The sequence below is a fragment of the Mytilus galloprovincialis genome, chromosome 6 (genome assembly GCF_965363235.1).
Source record: "Mytilus galloprovincialis chromosome 6, xbMytGall1.hap1.1, whole genome shotgun sequence".
In the NCBI taxonomy this organism is placed as follows: Eukaryota; Metazoa; Mollusca; class Bivalvia; order Mytilida; family Mytilidae; genus Mytilus; species Mytilus galloprovincialis.
This window is the reverse complement of record NC_134843.1, coordinates 1,355,409-1,378,969: the sequence shown is the minus strand read 5'-3', so window position 1 is coordinate 1,378,969 and position 23,561 is coordinate 1,355,409. Positions and strand designations below refer to the sequence as shown.

Below are 23,561 nucleotides of genomic sequence, written 5' to 3'. Positions count from 1 at the left end.
GAGGTTGAATATCCGAAAGAATTATTGTATTGTTATAGAATTTTTGGTTACATCTACTTGCCATTTAAATTGTTTTGTCTCTTATTGAGTCGAAAAGTTGCTGTGCTTAGAGGGAATCGTATATATTAGAATTCGGAGAAAATATTGTAAGGAGATGTGCATCTGAAAGTCCTAACCGATTGCAAAAACTAAATTTATTTTTGTATGACATCCCCATTATCGCATTTATCAAATACGTTATACAGAAATCATTGTGAATAAACTCATTGTAACTACCAGGATTAAAATTTTGTAATTGCGCCAGACACGAGCTTCGTCTACAAAAGACTCATCAATGACTCTCGAATAAAAAAAGTTAAAAAGACCAAATAAAGAACGGAGTTGAAGAGCATTGAACACACTGGACAATTTTGAAGAGAACGAGAAAATATACTTTCTGCTATTTGAGTATCGATTATATACAGTCATCATTTTGCAATTATACAAAATGTTCGAAGTTGTATATAATGCAAAAATACTTGATGCCAGTAGACACAAAATATTATAAACGAGTCACTCTCGGTGCTGTAATATTTTAAGAGTGAGAATGGAATATTGGCTACGACAAAGATAAATAAATCTCCATGATATCTGTGACGTAGATTTTTCAATAATGACCACAAACAATGGCTGTAACTTCATCATTAAGATCCATTAATTCGATAGTTTTTGTAAGCAGTATTAAAGGAATCATGATAGGAAATATTGCAGCATTTACAAAATAAACTTACATTTTATATGCAAGCGTCGTTTATTGTTTGCTTCCTAGAAATGGAAAGTTCACACCATAGAATAATAGGAGTATTCTATTTTGTTGTTAACTTTAGTAATCATCCTACACTTGATGTCAATTTGTAGATGTATAAAAGGAGTAAAAATACTAAAAGAACAATTCATGACTACAAGTCGAAGAAAACAAACAACAACACATAAGCAAAAGTTAAGCATAACCATCACCCCTTGGTAAGTCAATATATGCAAGTATTTCAAGTTTAACGACGCCGATTGATCAACATGAGCCAATAAAATAGACGTAAAGCTTAATGATAATGTTCATTTCTTTTTAATTTCTCCGGAAGCTACTTTATTAATATTGCCTTAGACCGAAAAGTCTAAGAAACTACAGAACGTAGTGATAAATGTTTGATAATTACTCTTGTGATTGATAACTCAATAGGAATAAAATAATAAATGAATTGAATGCCATCTACCAAACTATAACCAAATTACGCATTTGTGATCACAGTAATGAATTGAAACGTCTTTGAAAATAAGAAGTCACCATCGTAACTTAAGATAAATGATCCGTTAAGGGATACATGATCTTTGAATCGTTTGACTATATTTTTTAATGTATTACACTTTAAATATGTTAATTTGGATATGATTTTAAAGACATCTTACCTGTGAATCGATAACTTCAGTCACCAAAAAGCAATCATATGCTTTAATTTTAGCACATAAAGGTAGAGATATGAAAACATGTAAATTTTTGGCAGCTTTTGCAATGGTAGTCACTTTGTCTAATGCACTTCCGAAAATCTGATAACGTCCACTTTTATCTAAAACTTTATCATGTAAAACATCAAAAGTGGCACATATTGAGAATTCCAAATCTTTCGGACGTATTTTATTTTTGATAATTGTGTTTAGTTGAAGACACATATTTGCCGTTTCAAATGGAATGGAGTTAGCTCCCTTTTCAGCACGATCCATGCCAAGTATGAATACAACAGAGTCGAAACTAATACTGTAGATAAATGCCGAAAATTCCTCAGCTAGACCCGTCAATCTAGAATGAAAATTTTCTATACTTTTTATCTTATTATTTATTTTCTTTATTCCTGCAGTTAGATAATGAAAATTTCTCACGTCAATGTATATAAAACCAACGGGTCCTATTCGTCTTACTCCTATTGTTTTACCATTTGTCAGAGAATTTATTATTGGTTTCGGGAGGTATGTATTTAAGATGTGTTGTAAATGTTGTATTGTCATATTATACTCCACTGTCTTTTCGTCAATTCTTTCCTCTAGAAGAACCGTGTATTCCTCGATTGTTTCCATCATAGAATCCAGAACCGATTTAGTAGTGGGACTAGATCTTTTTAGCATTTTCATTATCTGTTCAAAGTTGGGTCTATCCTCCGGAGAATGTCCCCATGCGATCTCCATACACTGACGAACACTGATAGGCATATCTTCGTTCGGTCTCGGTCGAATACCGCCAATCTGAACTACGGCATTGACTACATCTTCCGGCGACATTAAATCGGCCAGTTCCGAATAAGGATCCTCTCGTGTGTAAATCTCTTGTAATATGATAGCGAAGCTATACACATCAGATGCAGTTGAAGGGTTGCATTTATATTCCATTCGGATTATCTCTGGCGCAACCCAAAACTCTTGATATTTGATTGCGTATTTTGTTTCCTCCACACGGTTATTTCGGTGAAGTGAGTGTAAAGAATTACAATTTTCATCTTGACATAGGATCAAAGTATTGTATTCCCAATCACATATTTTAACTGTCCACTTCGAATCAATAAGGCACTTTGTTGACTTCAAATTGCCGTGGATTATATTTTTAGAATGTAAGTAATGCATTCCACTGGCAATGTCGACCGATATAGACAATTTAAGTTGTTTACTCATGTTAAATTTCTCGTTTTGTAAAAGATCGATCAGCTGACCTTTACCACAATATTCGCTGATAATATAATGATCAGAGTCTAGATCCGCCAATCCAAAGAATCTTACAACATTATTATGAAAAAACTTATCTTTCATAATCAACATTTTCGCCTTCATAGGTCGAGTTATTTTCTTTAATTGTTGTACTTGTAATAAACGTAATCCTACTGTTTCGCAATTCCATTTTCCTGGCCACTGCAAAACTTGTTGAATTAATTCAGGACACTCTGAAGCCTGCGTTGAAGAATTAAGAGAAAATATTGACTTTCCGCTAATAAACTTAGACTTAAGTGAATTCAGAACCTTCTGGTCATAATAAAATATAATATCTTCAATGGCAATCAACCAATCATCATTGTTGATTTTTCTATGAAATTTGATCCTTTGAAAGCATATATAACTAGAAAAACTTAGAACAACGACAATAAACAATGGAATAGAAACAGCTACAGGGACTATCCACGTCTCGGGCTGCTCATTCTCAGCTGCAATATTAGCTGTCATCATACCCCAAACAGATTGTCCTTGGCACGTAAACTCCTTAAGCACGTGTTCAGTGATTCTGGCCACCATACTTGTACTCAGTGGGGCCATACCATAGTCAATACAAACCTGACGTTGTTCCGGATCTGTCATGAACCAGTGTACATATCGTATGAACTCTCTGGCAGACAGACAGCTTGACATTGATGTCTTGTATGCAATGAAATGAGTGAATCCAGCGATCGGATATGACGTTTCACTATCTGCGTTGTGTAAGGAAAATGTAAAATCTGAATTCAATTGTGCAAAATAATCCATTGAGTCTTGCACATTATGTGCAGTTGCCTGACAGAAGAAACCCTTCCCGTTTTCGATATATGCTGTTTGCAAACTAGATTCTTCTGCACTTCCAGTTGATAAATACCCAATTGAATAATCGAAAGACATTAAAATTCCTGAAACACCAGCAGATGTTTTACCAAAATAAGTTATTACATCTGGTTCCCAATTGTCCCTATTTGAAAATATTCCATAGGTATTATCCCATGCAGGACTAAATGAAGACAGTGCTTCGGTAAACAGCGAAGTGGTTCCGGATTTATCAGCTCTTGCTAAGACAATTAATCGATGATACGGGAAAGTAAAGTGTGGATTACTTTGCTGGATGAGTGTATCATTCCACCATCGGATTGTTCCATTGTAAATACCAACAACCACCTCTCTTGTCAGGTTTAACTTTGAATCGAACCCTGGTAATTTGAAGGCGAGGACAACAGCTCTGAAAATAAAAGTTTTGAGAGTTCTATTTTTGTGTTATATAATCGCATTACAATTTAAAATTTGTAAAAAAATACTACAACTATAACTATTTTGAAGTAAAATAACAAAAATTCCTAACTACAAGAAAAATTAAAAACGGATTGTGCCATATCCAATGGCAAAATCACAATCTCAAATATATCAAACGAAATGAATGAGCGACACGAGTGATGCCACATGTGGAGAAGTATTTTTGTATCGTTCCGGAGAACACGAGTTTACTAAGGGCTTTAGATGGGGTCGGTGTGGCACACACTTTTCTATGTTCTGTTTTGTTTACTGTTTTCTGGTGGGTTTTTTTTTTTCGTTTTTTTGACACGGCGTTATCAATTTATAATCGATTAAGACTGCATAAATTTAATGTTATAGAAATTTAAAATGCGGGTTTTTCATTTTTTTTAAAACCTTTATTCTTTTGCAATTAGGAAAAAATAAGATATGGAAAATGTTTTGAATTCACAGTATAAGTGAGTTCTTCAAACTGAAATATCATATATAGTACACAGCTAAAGTATGATTTCTATACAATGCATAAAAAGCTAATGAACGTCTTTCAGTAAGAATAGTCCTTCAGTAAGCATTGAGCTTCCAAATAACATAACCTTGAATAACGTTCTTAATTAGTTTAAAAGCTGCTACGTTTTATCAAACATTCAAACACAATTATTCGGCTTCGATTGTAAAGCGAAGCTGTCAGAATATTGAACATTTTTCAAACATAGCACTTAGACAGTTTGTTGAAAAGCAACACAAATAGCTAGAAAATTAATAAGTACAATTAAAAATTGTCCCCCTACGCATCACTAAAGAATGTTTGATTACAAATCTATCTCGCAAGTCAAGGAATCAATAAGGAAATTGTCCTAATCGAGAAAATGAATAATTGAAACCGGTTGGGACACATAACGAAGTATATTCATCCTGTTGACAAGAGAAGCAATGCTTGTTTTAAACCATAAATGTAAATTTCTCATTAAAGTTTTTAAATGGTTTTGCACATTTTATTACAATGCGTGTATTTCAAGCGTAGCTCGTTTATACAACTTATAATGACTTCCGGAACACTAAAACAGGAAACTCGTGAGATTGAGATTAACATACACCTTAATTGAAGACAATCCGTGTAGCAAGGTATATATCCGGTTATAATAAACAAATTAAAATGGCATTTAGAACGATTTGCAGAAAAATCGAGAATTACAAAAAGTTTACCATAAACAAATGTCATCCACAAACAATCATATACCTGTCAATGCAAACATGGGATTTTCTTATAAACGGTTCTTATAATTCCTAGCCTTGCAAATATTTGGTTTTGTGCTTTCCCATTGAGGGTAAATCCAGAAGGAAGACATTTTCTCGTGCGTGTATTTTAAGATTGTCGTTGTCGTTTTTTTGTAGCAAGAACAATCAAAGAATTTCTAGATACTGAAAAAGTCTCTGCAATATGTAAAAAGTAAAATCACAAAAAATACCGTGTTTGAGCATTTGATAAAGGAATTTCCATTAAGAATTTTTTTCTCGGAGTTCAGTATTTTTGTGATTTTTCTTTTTGTTTGTCTATTTGTCGTATGTTGTTTTTTCATTGCCTTGTCAGGTTGTCATCGACTTATTATCAGTTTAAATATTTATAAGCTATTTCAATCTCTCTTTCTTTACATGATATATTCACTTTAAGTTATTTAAAATCTTATGACTATATTACCTATATTCATAAAAAAGGAACGATAAATATCGATTCATTTGACTTTATAATATAAAAAAGAAGATGTGGTATGATTGCCAATGAGACAACTATCCACAAAAGACCAAAATGACACAGACATTAACAACTATAGGTCACCGTACGGCCTTTAACAATGAGCAAGCTTTTGTCTTCTTGAATGAGATTGCGTTTCCTTTTATGTTTTCATCTATTTTCTTTCTCGATAAGAACTTTATCTGACACTTTATAAGATTATCTCTTATCATGATATTTTTATAATACATCTTCCTCCACTTTATTAAAACACTATATAGCTTCTCTTAACGGATATTCATGTTTCCATGGCCATATATAAAACCATACTCAGTGTATGTAAAGTGCGGATCCTAAAATATCATTTTTACTGTATATGCCATAAATGTCTAATGTAGAATGATAACTAAACAGACGAACTTTTTTTTACTTTCGAAGAAAATGAAGAAAATTAGTTAAAATGTATATGTTCAGAAATACATAATACTAATAAAACAAAGTTAGAGATGCGAGCGGGGTTTTATCGCGCCTAAAGCCATCCAGCTTTGAAATATATACCAAAATAGGTGAATATTTATGACATTTCACGAACAGATCGTGCAGGTGCTTTATAACTAACAGGTAAGATGTTGTTGCAGTACAAAATATTCATTTTAATACAATTAATAAAGTTGTATAACGTAGAATATGTTTTGTCATTCAGTTTCTTCATATTTAACTAAATTCCACTATGATGATTTCGTAATGCTAGTCATGTTTACTGTCGAATAATGATACTATTCTTTCATTTTTACTGTGGAGCGAATCATTAGTACTGTATATGCGGTGCATTTTCACTGTATAATTTTTTATTTATTTTTTTATCTATTACAGCTCATTTCTTTAAGCATGTAGAGCAAGACTTTAGTTGACTTGCTTGTTTTTCTTTTATTGGATAATCGTTATGATAACACCCAATTTAATTCAAATATTAAAAATACAGGTTAAACTATCATATGCCTAATCATATTGTTTAAAAATGTCAATCTTATTTACAAAGTTTGTATAAACAATTAAACAAACAAAGCAAGCAAGCCAACCAAAGTTTTGCTTTGCATGCATTATGAAATTAGCTGTAAGGCCTTAATTTAGCCGACTTGCTCAAACAATAGATAAAGTAAGAGAAAGAATTGATAAAATTTAACTTACGGAGGAAAGTTTGGTTTTAAAACACTCTAATAAATTAAATAGAAATAACATTTATTTCAAATGTATTCCATTTAGTTTCTTATAAAGCGTATAGGGATCTTTATCCTTATTTTTTTTATCCATTTCCATGACACTTCACCACTAATTACGTACATCTTGATATAGATTGAATCTTTGTTTTCCCGTTTAAAAGGTTTTACACTGGAGCCATTTATAACTTGCTGTTCGGTGTGAGCCAAGACTCCATGTTGAAGACCGTATGTTTACGTATAATGGTCTACTTTTATAAATTGTGACTCGGATGGAGAGTTGTCTCATTGTCACATACGACATCTATATATGGCTCAAAAACGAAACGAGACGGGATAAAAAGGTATAAAAAAAATCCACACTACTTTTTTAATATATGTATAATGGGCTTAATATGATTCAGAATAGAGTAAAATAGTGGGTCGCATTTGGGTATAAGCGTGACGCCGGATTGCCGATTTTTTGCAAGCGTGACAGGTGAAAGTCAAATGATTGTGTCGTGAAAAACGAGAAATGAAGTCTAGCGGGACACAGGAATCTGACAAAACGATAAGCGGAATACGGGAATCTGCCAAAACAGTAAGCGGGATCCGGGATCAGAACACCCCCCCCCCCCCAATGAGACCCCCAGAATAAGATATTTGTGTACAGAATAAGATATTTGTGTATATAAATCCTATTGTTACAGTCATGCCTTCAATAACAAATGTATCCGATGCATGCATTTTTTTTTATATTTTTGGTCCCTTTTTCAATTTTGAGGGGTCCAAATTTAAAGACAAAAGTTCATTAATATAGATATTTGGGATTCGTTGACATGCTGAATCTAACCGTTTATCTAGTTTGGGGATTTTTTGTCTAGTTGCTGAAACAGCCCACATAGAGTTCCAAAGGGTCTAAAATCAACAAAAATGAATTGTAGCAATCATTTCGTGTACAATAACCCAAATGTGTATGGTTTTACCTCTGCGGTAGTATCCATTCGCGGATCTAGAATTTTTCATTTTGAGAATCGCTTTTGTTACTAGTTTGAAAAGCTATATATTTGATGAAGAATGAATGAGGAGTTTGTATTTCAATTTGAAAATACATGTATCATAAATCCTAAAGTCATCAACTAAGTTTTTTCGTTTGTTGCAAGTGCATTTATCACATAATTCTACAATAAAAATTGGGTCGGTTGAAAACAAAATTTTACGACAAAAGAGATGATATCAGCTTTCCAATTGTGAACCTTCCATTTCTAAGTAGCAACATTTCAGCAGCACCTGCATACGGGGTGTATATCTCCCAATTGATACAATTTTCCCATACTTGCATTTCCTATCATGATTTTCTTAATAGAGGGTTGCTGCTCACAAGGAAGCTATTAAACCAAGAGTTCTAAATGGTGAAGTTGAAATCATCTCTTCGTAAATTTAACAGACGCCACACGAGTTGGTTGACCGTTATAGAATAACCGTTTCACAAATGATATCGGATATGTTCCTTCCGACGTAACTACAATCTTCTCCCTTTCATGAATGTGACCTACCGAATTATACTATTTATTGGATGTGTTATCACATAAGCAACACGACGGGTGCCACATCTGGAGCAGGATCTGCTTACCCTTCCGGAGCACCTGCGATCACCCCTAGTTTTTGGTGGGGTTCGTGTTGTTTATTCTTTAGTTTTCTATGTTGTGTCATGTGTGCTGTTGTTTGTTTGTCTTTTTCATTTTAGCCATGGCGTTGTCAGTTTGTTTTAGATTATGAGTTTGACTGTCCCTTTGGTATCTTTCGTCCCTCTTTTCAAGTAACCGATTTCCATTTCGTGTTTATATTATCATAAACTTATTGAAGACCTGTTGGTGACCTTCTGCTGTTGTCTGCTCTATGGTCGGGTTTGTTGTCTCTTTGGCACATTCCCCATTTCCATTCTCAATTTTATTATTCCATGAATGAAGTCAAAATTTCATCAGAAAGATTGAAATATGATTTTAAATATTTTAATGTTGGTAATATACCTAGGGTGCGCACACCAACCTAGGGTGATATAGTTATTTTGAAATATACAGCTGTTGCTTAATGCATAGTATAATGAATTTAGAAAAAAACATGCTTTTATCAGTCAAATGGCAAACTCAAAACATCAAATACATCAAACGAATGGGGAACAACATATTCTTAACTAAGTAGAGGTATTTGCTCGTGTAGAAGATGGTGGCTTAAACCTGGGTTTAACCTTGCTTAACCTCGAACTTAAAGTGCTGGTGTTAGATTTTGAAAACATCTTTGATGCTAGTCATTTTACCATCTTTCTAAGCATGCTGAAATTACATTTAATTTGCTTTTAGTTTCAATACATAGCTTATTTTGCTTATAACTCTGCTTATTACTACCATGATTTATTATAGTTCTTCATTTTTATTTTCATGTATCCAATTGAGGCTTGTTGTGTATTGTATTGTTTGCCTTGTATGGTGGCTAAAAGACCGCTAAAATTAAGATATGTTGTTCTTTCTCTTTATATTATGATATATTTCTATAAATTGTGCATCAATGAACTGATAATAAAACTTTTTTTTTTTATTAAACTAACACTGAATGGAAACAGAAAGCTTTTATATCGTTTTATCATTTGACTAATTGTTTTCCCTCATGTATTTAAATATGCTGTTTATCTATTAAATTTTCCATTGAGAGATACTAACTATTTATATGTATATTTAATCATAATGATAGGAATATGATTCCCTAGACAGTATGGTAAGATGAAGAGTAATTTATAGACTTTTGACTGGGGGCTCTACGGAACTACAGTATGATGACGTAGGACCGAGCATCACATATGCACAAGTATAAGTATACTACAAATGATTATGTATGGTTATTGAGGTGTTGGGTGCATCCTTCATTGAAGACATTTTATATTGCGGAAACTAAAAGAATCGTTTTTTTCATAAATAGAAGTCTATTTTTTTTACATTGGTTTTTAAATTGATGGTACTAAACTGAGGCAATTTTTAGCTGTGTCAAAATATAATGTAAAAACGTCAATAAAACTACTCGAAAATTACTTCTCTAGTGATTGTCTTTGTTCGTAGTTTTATACGAAACTCCAAAGAAAATGAAACAAGTCTATACAACCTTACAATTTATACAAACAAAATCAAAAGCTCAACTATAGTAATCACCAAATGGAAAACTTTTGAAATATTTAATTCATTATCGCTACGTTGGGATTTTATTGGAATCCATCAGTTTTTATATCTTCATTGTATATTAAAACAGTGTTTAAGAGTTTTGAACGTCCGTATACTACTATTTACTCTCATCGATTTCAGGTAAAACAATTTAGCAATAATATAATTAATAAAACCTTTGTTCTGCTACATATTTCTACTTTTCTTTGTTTGCTATAGGTAATCGTTTTAGGTAGACGTCAAGTCAAATGAAACTTCTTACACAAAATACCTGACTTACGTGGTTTACTTTCACGTTGTATTTACCTAAAACCTTTAACCGGAAAAGATATATTGATCAAAAGTGTGGATTTGCATATTCCGATATAGTGCTTCAATTATTTTTATTTCATTGACACGTTCTATACCTCCTTATAATTTTAAAAAGTACACATATAAACACGTTCCTATAATGACTTTATAACGAAGTTTTTTCTCATTGTTGAAAGTCATAAGGTTGCTTATAGCTGGTTACATTCACTTCATTTGGCCTTTGGAAGATAGTTGTTTTATTAGCAGTCATACCATATTTCCGTAGATTTTGTTGAAGGAATCAAAATACATAAAAATATTCCCTAGAAAAAAATCTGTTATGGGTTGTTTCGTCGTATTTCGTTTTTTACCCTGGTATGGTCAGGTTTTTTTTCACCTTAATTGATAGAAAATTTTGTGTGGCGACCAGTTTTTATTGGTGGTGGAATAGTTGAAAGGTACCAGGCTTATAACTTAATGAATGTGTTTGTAGATAGATGTATTTGTTTTCTGTTAAATTGTTCCTTTTAAAATTGTTATACGATGATGACTGATAGTGGAATTAACTATTTGTTGGATTCTTATAAATTCTATATACAACTTTTGCACTATTTTTAATCTCGGTCTATTTCTGATATTTATTCTTTCATACTTTTGATTTATTAACCCTACATGCTAACATTGCCTATGTAAATTTTAGAATTGTTTGCATGCACATTGAACGCCAAATTTATGTGACGTAAAAAAAAAAATTCTGACGTCAGACACACAAATCAATGAATGTGTTTGTAGATAGATGTTTTTGTGTTCTGTTAAATTGTCCCTTTTAAAATTGTTATACGATGATGACTGATGTACCCATATTTTGACTATTTTATTTATTGTGTCTGTTAAGTTTACGCATTAATGTAAATATAACGGAATTTGACGAGACTGTCATCAAAGTGAGAGGGTTAGCGCTATAAAACCAGGTTTAATCCACCATTTTCTACATTTGAAAATACCTGTACCAAGTCAGTAATATGACAGTTCTTGTCCATTCGTTTTTGGTGCATTTTGTTATTTTATTTTGCCATGTGATTATGGACTTTCCAAATTGATTTTCCTCTAAGTTCAGTATTTTTGTGATCTTACTTTTAAATACGCCAGAGGCGCGTTTCGTCTACATAAGACCCATCAGTGACGCTCAGATCAAAATAGATCTAAAGTCAAATAAGTAGAAAGTTGTAGAGCATTGAGGACTCATAATTCCAAAAAGTTGTGTCTAATACGGCAACGGTAATCTATGCCTGGGTAAAGAAAATCTGTAAAAATCTGATCTGATATTCATGTCAACACCGAGGTGCTGACTACTTGGCCGGTGATACCATTGGGGACGAAACGTCCACCAGTAGTGGCATCGACCGAGTGGTGTTAATAGATTTCAAATTAATACGGAGTTCCCGGAGAAAACAACTGATCTTTGAGGGGTAACGAGACATTCCTGGTCAATAAAAATAGAGGAACTATCTACACAACTAAGCCACAGAAACACCCTTTTATAACAAGATAAGTCATACTGGAATCATGTCCCTTCGACAATACGATAACTTTATTTTTTCAAAGTTGAATGTTTTACATAATTTTATGGTAGAGTAATAAAGGGACAATTGCAAATGTAATCCATGCTTCATTTTTTCACAATGCATTTTTTTTAAATAGTAACCATAACTTTTTCACTACAGGTCAAATGTCGGTAGCAAAGGGTTACGACACAGTCCCTTTGTCTTGAAGGGGCTGGGTTGTTATCCTCGCCTAGTGACAAAGTTTTATTCTTACATGGATTCAGATAGAATTATGTTGAAAACAATGAAATGAATTGATTATGCGTTATCTTCCTTAGATTAAATTATTAGATCATGTTTTGTATTTTGATACATTGAGTCGTTTAAAACAAAATTATGAAATATCTCTTTTATTTTTAATGTTGTGTTTATATTGTGTCGTAGTTCACCTATTATAGTTGCAAATATATTTATTACTTTAGCCGTATTTGGCACAACTTTTTTGAATTTTGGATCCTCAATGCTCTTCAACTTTGTACTTGTTTGGCTTTATAAATATTTTGATATGAGCAGTCACTGATGAGTCTTATGAAGACGAAACGCGCGTCTGACGTACTAAATTATAATCCTGGTACCTTTGATAACTATTTACACCACTGGGTCGATGCCACTGTTGGTGGACGTTTCGTCCCCGAGGGTATCACCAGCCCAGTAGTCAACACTTCAGTGTTGACATGAATATCAATAATATGGTCATTTTAATAAATTTCCTGTTACAAAACTTTGAATTTTTCGAAAAACTAAGGATTTTCTTATCCCAGCCATAGATTGATTACTTTAGCCGTATTTGGCACAACTTTTTGAAATTTTGGATCCTCAATGCTCTTCAACTTTGTACTTGTTGAGCTTTATAAATATTTTGATATGAGCGTCACTGATGAGTCTTATGAAGACGAAACGCGCGTCTGACGTACTAAATTATAATCCTGGTACCTTTGATAACTATATTTGATGTGTTTCCCTCAGTTTTAGTTTGTAACTCGGATTTTTTTTTCAATCGATAATGAATTTCGAACGGCGATATATTACTGTTGCCTTTATTTATACGATGATATTCCCCCTTAAATAAAAAAAGAGTAAAAACACGCAAATGAACATTTTTCAAAGGGTTTACGTAAAAAGCTCTGTCATCGAATAAATCATTTTATTGAAAATCGATTAGACATCGAACTTATGATTTATACCTAAAAGACTTCGACACTAACTCATGCAAAAAGAGAGTAAATGTAAACATAGCTATTAATGGAAACTTTACACTCTTCCATACTAAACGGAAATCAACTACCAGCCAATGCAGCGTATCTACAGCTATTATTCTATTGTATTTTGCTTTCAGAAGGGTTACTACATCCGTTTTTAACATTTCAAATACACTTATATACAAAATCTTTCTACTTAAAATGCATTTAGATAAATATATCAAAAACAAATATAATACTACCGGAAACCATTTTTTTATATTCTTAAAAGCTGACGGTTGTTTCATTATAGGATAAGGCCCTTATAACAACAACATACAATTACAATTCTATAACTTTCAATCAATAAAACATTGTAGACAAAAAAACGTATAAAACAACGACTTACAGTTCCTGATAAATCTGTAACTTACAAGGTTTCCACTATGCTTGAAGAAACCTCACATTTTTCTTTTTAGTCGTGCAATTGTCTATAGCTTTCTGTATGTTGATTAAGACAAACAGTACGTTTAAGCAGTATTTTTGACCTCCGATGTAATATAAATAATTGGTTTTCTTGTATTAGCTCACTAGCACACTCTGTGACGAAGTTATCTAACTGTTCCCATTTATATTGTATTAGGTCACTAGCACACTGTGTGACGAAGTTATCTTACTGTTCCCATTTATATTGTATTAGGTCACTAGCACACTGTGTGACGAAGTTATCTAACCGACTACCTTAACATGTGGTATTTAGATTAGTGGCCTATCAAAGTGATCGAGTTTTCATTACTTAGAACAAATTTCCATTGGTCTATGCATGCAACCATTAATAACGTGTTACATGTGTTACTTTTAAATGTTTAAATGAATATATTTTAATTTTCATTATCAAATTCTTCTTCTGTTGAAACCTTTTAGATTTTTCTTAAACACCGTGTTGTTTTAACAAAGGGACCTAACACCACATATATCCGCGTATTGAAATAAACCATGCCTTCCAAAACCCATGGAAAATATACACGGTCTCCACGCTGTTGCTTTAAGGATGTACTTAGGTGAGGTTTTGGAATTTGTGTCAAATGTTCGAACTCCTACAATACAATGTAAAATATTTTGCCCCATAACACCCATTTATTTTTTCATATAAGATTTATTAGCTCATGAAAAGGCATTTACCAAAATTTTAGAAGATTCTTGATTTTCTTTCTTTGGTTTTGAGACCGAAATAATATCAATGCAAATAAAAGGTACAAGTCCGAGTCAGCCTTTTCCCGCCATATTTTAAATCTCAAATATCTCGAAAAGGAGGTCCATGACCTATCAATATTTTTAGCTTATTTTTATCCTTAAACAGGTCGGGACCACTACCTTATATGGAAATGCATAAATTAGCATACTTATGTTCTCTCACATGTAATTGTTTATTTACATGTGACGCAATTTATTTTTTACCTAGGTTTTTGACCAATCCACGAAATGAGTAACAATGCATGATGGACTACTACGTGTTTACAATCAACCGAGAACACGTGTTATTTACTAAAATACAACACATTTTTTCGTGCAATGCGGGATTCACAATTTCGCTTAGTTTTTCATTTTTTGTATCCTCATTTATAGTTCGTGATGCATAGTATTCCTTCCATGCTCAGACGAAGACTTGTTTCTATGGGAAGAAAAAAGGGTTTGAATTACCCGATATATAGCCATTCATATATTTGATGATGGCACAGAGATTTCATGTATTTGTCCACCCGACAGCAACGAAACAACAGCGAAAAACAATTACCCATAAGACAAACTAACTAGTGTAAAGTGAGCCGTCGATAGCAGTCGGTGCTTATATTCACGAGTACAGCAATTTCCGTATATATAGATAATGAAGGGCAAATGTGTGATCCTTGAATTTTGTGTTCGTAAAAAGGCGAAGAAATATTTACATACATGGCAGTGTTAATAAAATCTGCAAGTATTTATTTTTGTCACATTTCAGTATACGAGACTTCCAAACTGTTCCCTTTGTTTTGAAGTGAAGTCACCAACTGTAGTTTCATTTTGTTTTCGTTTTTTAAAGGACGACATCAAAAGATCGATGTAGGATAAAAAAAACTTAAATCAAATATTTTTTTTTGGGGGGGGGGGGGGGGGGGTGAAAGTGCTGCAAGTTTTATCGATCCCAAATCAATTTTATATAAATACATATTGGTCAATCAATTTTTCCCAAATTAAGTTTAGAGAGGGGATGTGGGGGTCAGTGAAAAAACTATGCGAATTAAGTTTCTTATCCTTCATTGAACTTTTGATGTCGTCCCTTAAAAGGTCTCGGACATTTACCAAAATGAATAAAATCATTACGGCTGATTTCCTAATGCTTGCAAAGTAAAACTTTGGTTGGATTGCTTGCTTTGTGTGTATAGTTGTTTATACAAGCTTTGAAAATAAGATTGACATCTTTAAACAATAGATACAGGCATAGTTTAACTTGTATATTTTATATTTGAACTTCATTCTTCTCCTTTTATATATTACATTCGGCCGTTTTTAGTTGTTTTTTTTGTTGTTGTTTTTTTTTTGTTGTTATTTTTTTTTTTTTTTTTTTATTGTTTTACACGAGTAATTTTGGGTTATTTATAGCGTACTTTTCGGCACTGAACCTATGACTGCTTACTTTAGTAGATTGTGTCTTTTTTGGAAAGATGTCTCATTTGGCACTCATACCGCATCTTCTCATTTCTATATACAAAGCACGTTTTAGAATAAAAATAATAGGTAATGTGGCACCCACTGTGATCCAGGAGCTATAAATATTGGAGATATTTCACATACGTCAACATGACAGCTGCCGAACGATAAAAAACCTCTGAGGTATATTTTGTGATAAAACTAGCAACAAACGGACTTTATCGATGGATGAAGCTATACAAAATGTATTAAGCTATATACCGTACCCGCTCAGTGGCGGCTAAAAAGGGGGGGGTCCGGGTGTTAGACCCCCCTTTTTTGAACGATGAATACATTTAAATGGGGACATGTAGTTGGAACCCCCATCCCCTTTTATCCTGTTTTGGACCCTCCTTTTTAAAATGGCTGGATCCGCCCTGCCGCTTTCATAACACTTATTTTTAGCATACTGAATATTATAATGTTTTTACTTTCAGTTCAGGACCTGATAAAAAATTAACACATCCAGTACAGAAAGAAATGTTTCAATGAAAGTTTTCGTGTTTTTCTATGCAGAAATGATTTTGAATGACATTATACTAAATGGCCTATCTCTATTATTTATTATATCTTTAGTTTTGATACAATTGAGGTTTGAAAAATTCGTACAAAAATGGCTACAGAAGGGTACATAAACCTTAACAAGACGAAAAAGAAAGTCGAATAGCGAAGCCCGTAAACAATACTTTTTTAATCTGAGCATGCAAATTGAAGAATTTGTTATATATTTTACAAAAATCACATTCGCAGAACAAAAATATATATTTTGAGAATCCCAGACACTATATAAGTTGACAGTTCTTCCACTAATTCCACGCAGTGTTTTCCGGTTGTAGTAAACTCGTAGTAGCCCACAATGCATTGTAGCTCATTGAGTCGATTGGTCAGTTTTTCAAGTCCGTATTGGCCTTGTGTTTGGGAAACTACTATGCAAATATATTCTGACGTAAAGAAATCTAGAGTTCTCGACCTGTTAAAGAGTGCTCTACCTGCTTATAGTATCAATTTTAACTTCTTAATTTATTAATTTTCACCTAACCTCACCTAAGTACATCCTTAAGACAATCATAGTCCTAGAAATGTATAACAGCTAAGCTGAAGTTCATGCATAATCCAATGCCATCTTATGAAACTTGGGTAATTTTATTGTTCGTACCCCAAAATGAAAATAACGTCACGTCATTGGTTGAATTTCCATTGTTTAGGACGTTTTTAACCAATCACGATGCTTTGGTGTACACTTTTGGAAATATTACCCAGAATGCATTAGATTCGGAAACGGCGAATTATACCTTAAGACAAATGAGCATAGCACTCTTCAAATTTCAGATGTGATTGAGTAGTGCTAGACCATTGACTCTTTTTACGTGCCTACGTACTTATTTATTTCATATACATATTCATAAATATCTCATTAAACTGTTTCATCAAAAAGGAAATAATTTACAATTCATATTAATCCGTGTTCTGTTGATCATGACATTAATAAAATTGAGAATGGGAATGGGGAATGTGCCAAAGAGACAACAACCCGACCATAGAAAAAAACAACAGCAGAAGGTCACCAACAGGTCTTCAATGTAGCGAAAAATTCCCGCACCCGGAGGCATCCTTCAGCTGGCCCCTAAACAAATATATACTAGTTCAGAGATAATGAACGCCATACTAATTTCCAAATTGTACACAAGAAACTAAAATTAAAATAATACAAGACTAACAAAGGCCAGAGGCTCCTGACTTGGGACAGGCGCAAAAATGCGGCGGGGTTAAACATGTTTGTGAGATCTCAACCCTCCCCCTATTCCTCTAGCCAATGTAGAAAAGTAAACGCATAACAATACGCACATTAAAATTCAGTTCAAGAGAAGTCCGAGTCTGATGTCAGAAGATGTAACCAAAGAAAATAAACAAAATGACAATAATACATAAATAACAACAGACTACTAGCAGTTAACTGACATGCCAGCTCCAGACTTCAATTAAACTGACTGAAAGATTATGATTTCATCATATGAACATCAGGCACAATCCTTCCTGTTAGGGGTTTAGTATCATACCATCATAACATATATGAGAAGAACATAACCCGTGTCATGCCAACAACTGGTTTTGAATAAATGTGTTTAGTTCCGATGCAAAGACCCTATAAGTGAATCAATATTAAAGCCAAAATATGCAATCTTTAATGACCTGACAACAGTATCGTAACTATATTCCTTCTTAATAAGTCTATTCAAAAGTTTTGTTAGTTTTTGAGGTGAATACTGACACCTTTGTGCTTTATAAAGAATATTTCCATAAAAAATTGGATGTGAAATACCTGAACGTATAAGAAGTCTGCATGTTGAGCTATATTTACGAATGATGTCCTTATACCGATGATAAAATTTAGTAAATGTTTTGACTAGTTTGTGATATCGAAAACCCTTGTGTAATAATTTTTCAGTAATACATAAATTTCTCTCGTTAAAATCTAAAACATTGTTACATACACGAGCGAATCGTACAAGTTGAGATATATAAACACCGTAAGATGGTGACAAGGGAACGTCACCATCTAAAAATGGATAGTTAACGATATGAAATGAAAAATCATCTCTTTTATCATAAATTTTAGTATTCAGCTTTCCGTTAGTTATATAGATATCAAGATCGAGGAAAGGGCAGTGGTCATTGTTAGTATTAGCTTTATTTAAAGTAAGTTCAACAGGATAAATTTCTTTAATATACATTCTGAAGTCGTCATTATTGAGAGCCAAAATATCATCCAAATATCTAAAAGTATTATTAAATTTGTTTATAAGATGTTGTTTCGATGGGTCTTTGCTTATTTTTGTCATAAATTGTAACTCATAGCAATACAAAAACAGGTCCGCAATAAGTGGTGCACAGTTAGTCCCCATTGGAATTCCGATAATCTGACGATATACGGAATCCCCAAAGCGAACAAAAATGTTATCTAGTAAAAATTCAAGGGCATATATAGTATCAAAGCATGTCCAATTGACATAGTTTTTTTGTTTATTGCTACTAAAAAATGACCTAAAAGAGTTTGAGCATATATATTCACATTCTGATTTTTTAAATGCCCATTTAATTAGGTGTGTGAATTTTTTCTTAATGAGAATGTGAGGCAATGTGGTATACAGGGTAGAAAAATCAAAACTTTGAACAGATTCAAAATCACCAATATAAGCATGCAATTTATCAAGTACTTCCAACGAGTTCTTAATTAAGTAATTAATTCCACTATTTTCGAAGGCCTTATTTGAACAATTTATTATCAGGTTTTTAATGGTACCAAGTGTGCTGGTAAGAAGAATAGACAATTTAGTAGTGGAACAATGGCTTGAAGACGAAATAAATCTATATTTGTAAGGTGCTTTGTGTAGCTTCGGAAGCCAATACATAGTTGGGACTTTCATTGTATTTGGCTCTGCTTGTAAAGCGATAGCTAAAATTTTATGTTTGTTACAGATGTCGTTTTCTGAAAATGGAGTCAGTTGGAATGTTGGTGAATTGGTGATTTCTTTTTTCAGAACCTCAATGTAAAATTTACGTCAAACAATAATAATATTATTAGCAGCTTTATCGGCCGGGACAAAAACAAATTTCTTGGCTAGTTCTTTTAGTTTATGTTTGATACGAGAAATAGGTTTATTGTGGTTAATGACTATCTTATATTGACTTTCGAAATTCATTTCGTTTATTTAAATACTTTCATACGGATATCCCTCAGGTTTCAATAGTTATTTTTTTTAATTTTTTTTAAATACTTTGAATTTGACGTTATATTTTTGGCACATACTTAGCAACATACATGTACCAAATATAGAACATAAAGATCTCAACTTTCTCAATATCTTTGAATTTGTAACTGCAGTTGAGACTTTATCAATCCGCATTACTGTATGAGACAAAAACCGATATAATAAGACAATATGTTGTCAGAGAAAGGTTAGCCACATACAAAACGCAATGGAAGGTATTGCTCTAGATAATAGATTCATGGGTTTCAAATTTCGCATTAAGAAATTCTTGCGACTACTTTAATCTGGAATGTTCAATAACCTCAGGTATAGATTTTTTTCTATGGTAGGCATGAATAATACTTCTCTGAGGATTAATCATGATTTGGTCATACAAAATTTACCAATATTTGTGTTGTGCTTCTTCATAAGTCCGTCAAATATGAACAGAATTGTTCTTTTTTAAAATCATGTCTGAGTTTATGTAATTATGTAACTTGTACAATTCTTCTTTATTTGAAACAAACAACAGATGGAAGTTTTTAACGACCTTGACTGGCTATACAGCCCTTGCACGGTCGGTAACTTTATTTGAAATGTCACATGACACCAACTAAACAACATCGATACATTACTTCCGGTAGATAAATTTTAAAATAAGGGCAACTCATTTACGCTTTCAAAAAATAATAAATATTTAATCATGCCTAAAGGAAACTGAATAAATTTGTTTAATATCGTTGTACCGAACGAATAGCCATATGTACTTCCACATTTTACCTATTACAGGATTATTCACTGTTAACAATTTATGATGACATCTCTTTATAATCTATCGGAAGGTTGTCATGTCGTATATCAACTTGGATATACACACAAATACACAAGAACTGCTGCTTCATAGATGAATGCGCAGTAGTTTACCACTGTACACATCTCGTAATTCGTTTTACAAAGACAAATAAAAGTAATAAACAGGAAGAATTAAACGTTTTCATTGGCACATCTCTTTTTTTTATCATTGTACTGCCCTACTTTTACGAACTGAACTGAATTTATCCTGGAAGGTTGCCGTCTTCATAATAACAACATCGAATACTGTATACATTCTAAATAGTGCAACATGTTTTATTTTTTGTTGCATATCCAAGTTCAATTTTGCAGTAATTTAAAACATTTGACGGAGCCTGATTTACCTTCACGCTAAATACATATAGATATAACAGTCAGAATTTAAAGTAATAACATGATCCCAAGGTCATATGTGATAATCAGTGTCCAATATATACAGATATGACACTACGGCACTTCAAAATGTCCAAATCATGAAAATTAGTTTACAGATTACACATAATTTTCATTTGCTAACAGAAAGTTACTAGTCTTGTATTTTTACTCCAGTTTCCGGTGCATTGAAATAAAGTAGTCTTGTATTACTTGATTTTATTTCTGTTTGATTAAAAGTTTCTGCTGAAGTCAAACGTCTATTTAAAAGTAGAAATTCATCTCTTTGGGGATATAAGACTAGGAAAGAGGGGGAATATCTAAATAGCATTTCATTTTTTTTTTAATTTGAAAGATCAGCTGTTTTGCATGTAAGCATCTGCAGCAGTCAATCACAAAACCGCAACCTAAAAGGATGGCATTGTATTCTGTTACTCAGACAATAATCTTCTTGCGTAAATATATATAAGACAGACGTCCACGACATCTGAGGTAATTATTTAAGGCCTGAATGCTGATTAAGATTACTTGCTGGTTGGATTAGAAAATAGGAAAATTCATATTCGCTGCTTTCTGGCCTGACAAAAAACCATAATTAACCATTTACATATTGCGTTAGTGTTTGATAAATATACTAGTACTTTTTGAACATGGTAAAAAAAAATTGCCATTAAATATGATAAATACAGTAAAAAATTTAGAAAATGCAATGAATACCGTAATGTATTCCAATAGAAATATTCAGTTTGAATTATACAAGTAGTGTAATGGCCTGACCATTAAGTATAACCGACGATTGGGCTCAAGCAGAAAAGACTATCAGGTGCTGATACTTTAATCAAGGGTCAATCTAACAAAGGGTAAAAAGCTGAAAAACAAATAAAATACAATTTTACAATGTGTTCAATTAATGTTATTAAAACGAAATGTCAAAAGTAATAGATAGCACAGTCCGTTGAATCCGAGAAAATGTTGTACTTTCGAGAGCAGTTAAATTTCCAGTGTTTCATAGAGAGAATGTTCAAATATGTATAGAGTAATTTGAAGGCTTCAAAAACAATGTTGTTTAGATGACGTTTGTCCTTTGAAAAGTTCTCCAGAACTGGTATGACCTTGCAATGTTCAGTTTGAGATACGTGTGAGCAGGGGAAAGGTAGCGATGATACGATGTTTTAATGTTCTTATAAGGTTAAAGATGGATAATCCTCCTAGACTGGAACACATAAACAGATTAAGAATATAATCAAACGAACTATATAAATTACGGAACGGTGTAACAGAATACTCCCCGTCTGATGTCTATCTGATATCACTGTTCCATAAAGTTTTCGAATATGAATACAAGATTTACACAAATGAATTAATCCCAATATGAATTGAATATATACAGGTGAAATGTCCACTCACTAGTAGCACGATTTCAGTCTGAAACGGTCATTTTGGTCTGATCGTATCTTACTTGACTGGATTTACCGCTAGAGGAAAACGTCAAGATTTGTCAGATCGTTCAGTCTCCATTCGGATCGATAGTCTCAATAGGTAAATTAGTCCCGTTAAGGCATGTCAAGATATTTAAGACTGTATCTTCTGTAAAACCAGGTTCAATCCACCATTTTCTACATTTGAAAATGCCTGTACCAAGTCAGGAATATGACAGTTCTTGTCCATTCGTTTTTGATGCGTTTTGTTATTTGATTTTGCCATGTGATTATGGACTTTCCGAATTGATTTTTCTCTGAGTTCAGTATTTTTGTGATTTTACCTTTTTTCTAGCGAGCTGTTTAGATCCGTTAAGACCGTGTCAGACCAAAACAGACCATGGATACAAACTGACGTCAAGATGTTGTCAGACCGTGTCCAGTCGTGTTCAGATTTTAATAATTTGGACACAAAACGAGTGAAACTTTCCCATTATTTATCAGGGGTTGCTCCCCTTTCTAGAATAAAATAAAACTGTGAAAGAAGACGATTTTTTTAACTGAAAGTCTACCACGTCCCCTTAATCATGTTATTTAAATAAAACAAATATTCAATTTTAATTCTAACTTCTTCCTATTTAATTATTTAACACTGTTTTATAATTATATAAATAAAAAGAGTAGCTCAAAGTCATACTGCTGCACAAATCGCCGCGAATTGACTAAAAAAAATCAACAGATTGCCGAAATAATATTTGATTATTGAATATAAGCACCTGAACCTTTGTATTTAATGGTTTACAAGTGATTGCAATACGTTTTATATGCAATTACAGACTGCCGTACGTGGTGAAGAATTTGTCATTCATTTTTACACCCTTATTTAATAATAACGGATGTCGGCCGTGAACACTTGAAAACGTGATCTTAATATGTTAAATTAAATTTAAGATGTAACTATTTTTAAATATTGTAAATGAATGCATTATCATTTATCTTTTATGTTACCTATATAAATTGCATTTGAGTAAATTTGAGGCAGGGAAAAAAATATATAGATATAACTCTGTCTTTTATCGTTTTCTGTTTATTGTCATGACATTGTCCGTTAACTTTATTTTTACCAGACTCATGCGTTTGACTTTCCATCTTTATTTTTTAATGTGTCTATAATTCGAGAGCCTTTTGTAAA

At 32.7% G+C, this 23,561-nt stretch overlaps 1 protein-coding gene across 1 annotated transcript in view; it reads right to left on the bottom strand.

Annotated features, from left to right (window-relative positions):
- LOC143078667 (atrial natriuretic peptide receptor 2-like) overlaps positions 1–23,561 on the bottom strand; it is a 57,991-nt gene that overhangs the window by 751 nt on the left and 33,679 nt on the right. Inside the window, exon 2 of the mRNA XM_076253545.1 lies at positions 1,444–3,994. Within this exon, the coding sequence (XP_076109660.1) occupies positions 1,444–3,994 (2,551 nt within the window). The remainder of the gene's footprint in view (positions 1–1,443; positions 3,995–23,561) is intronic.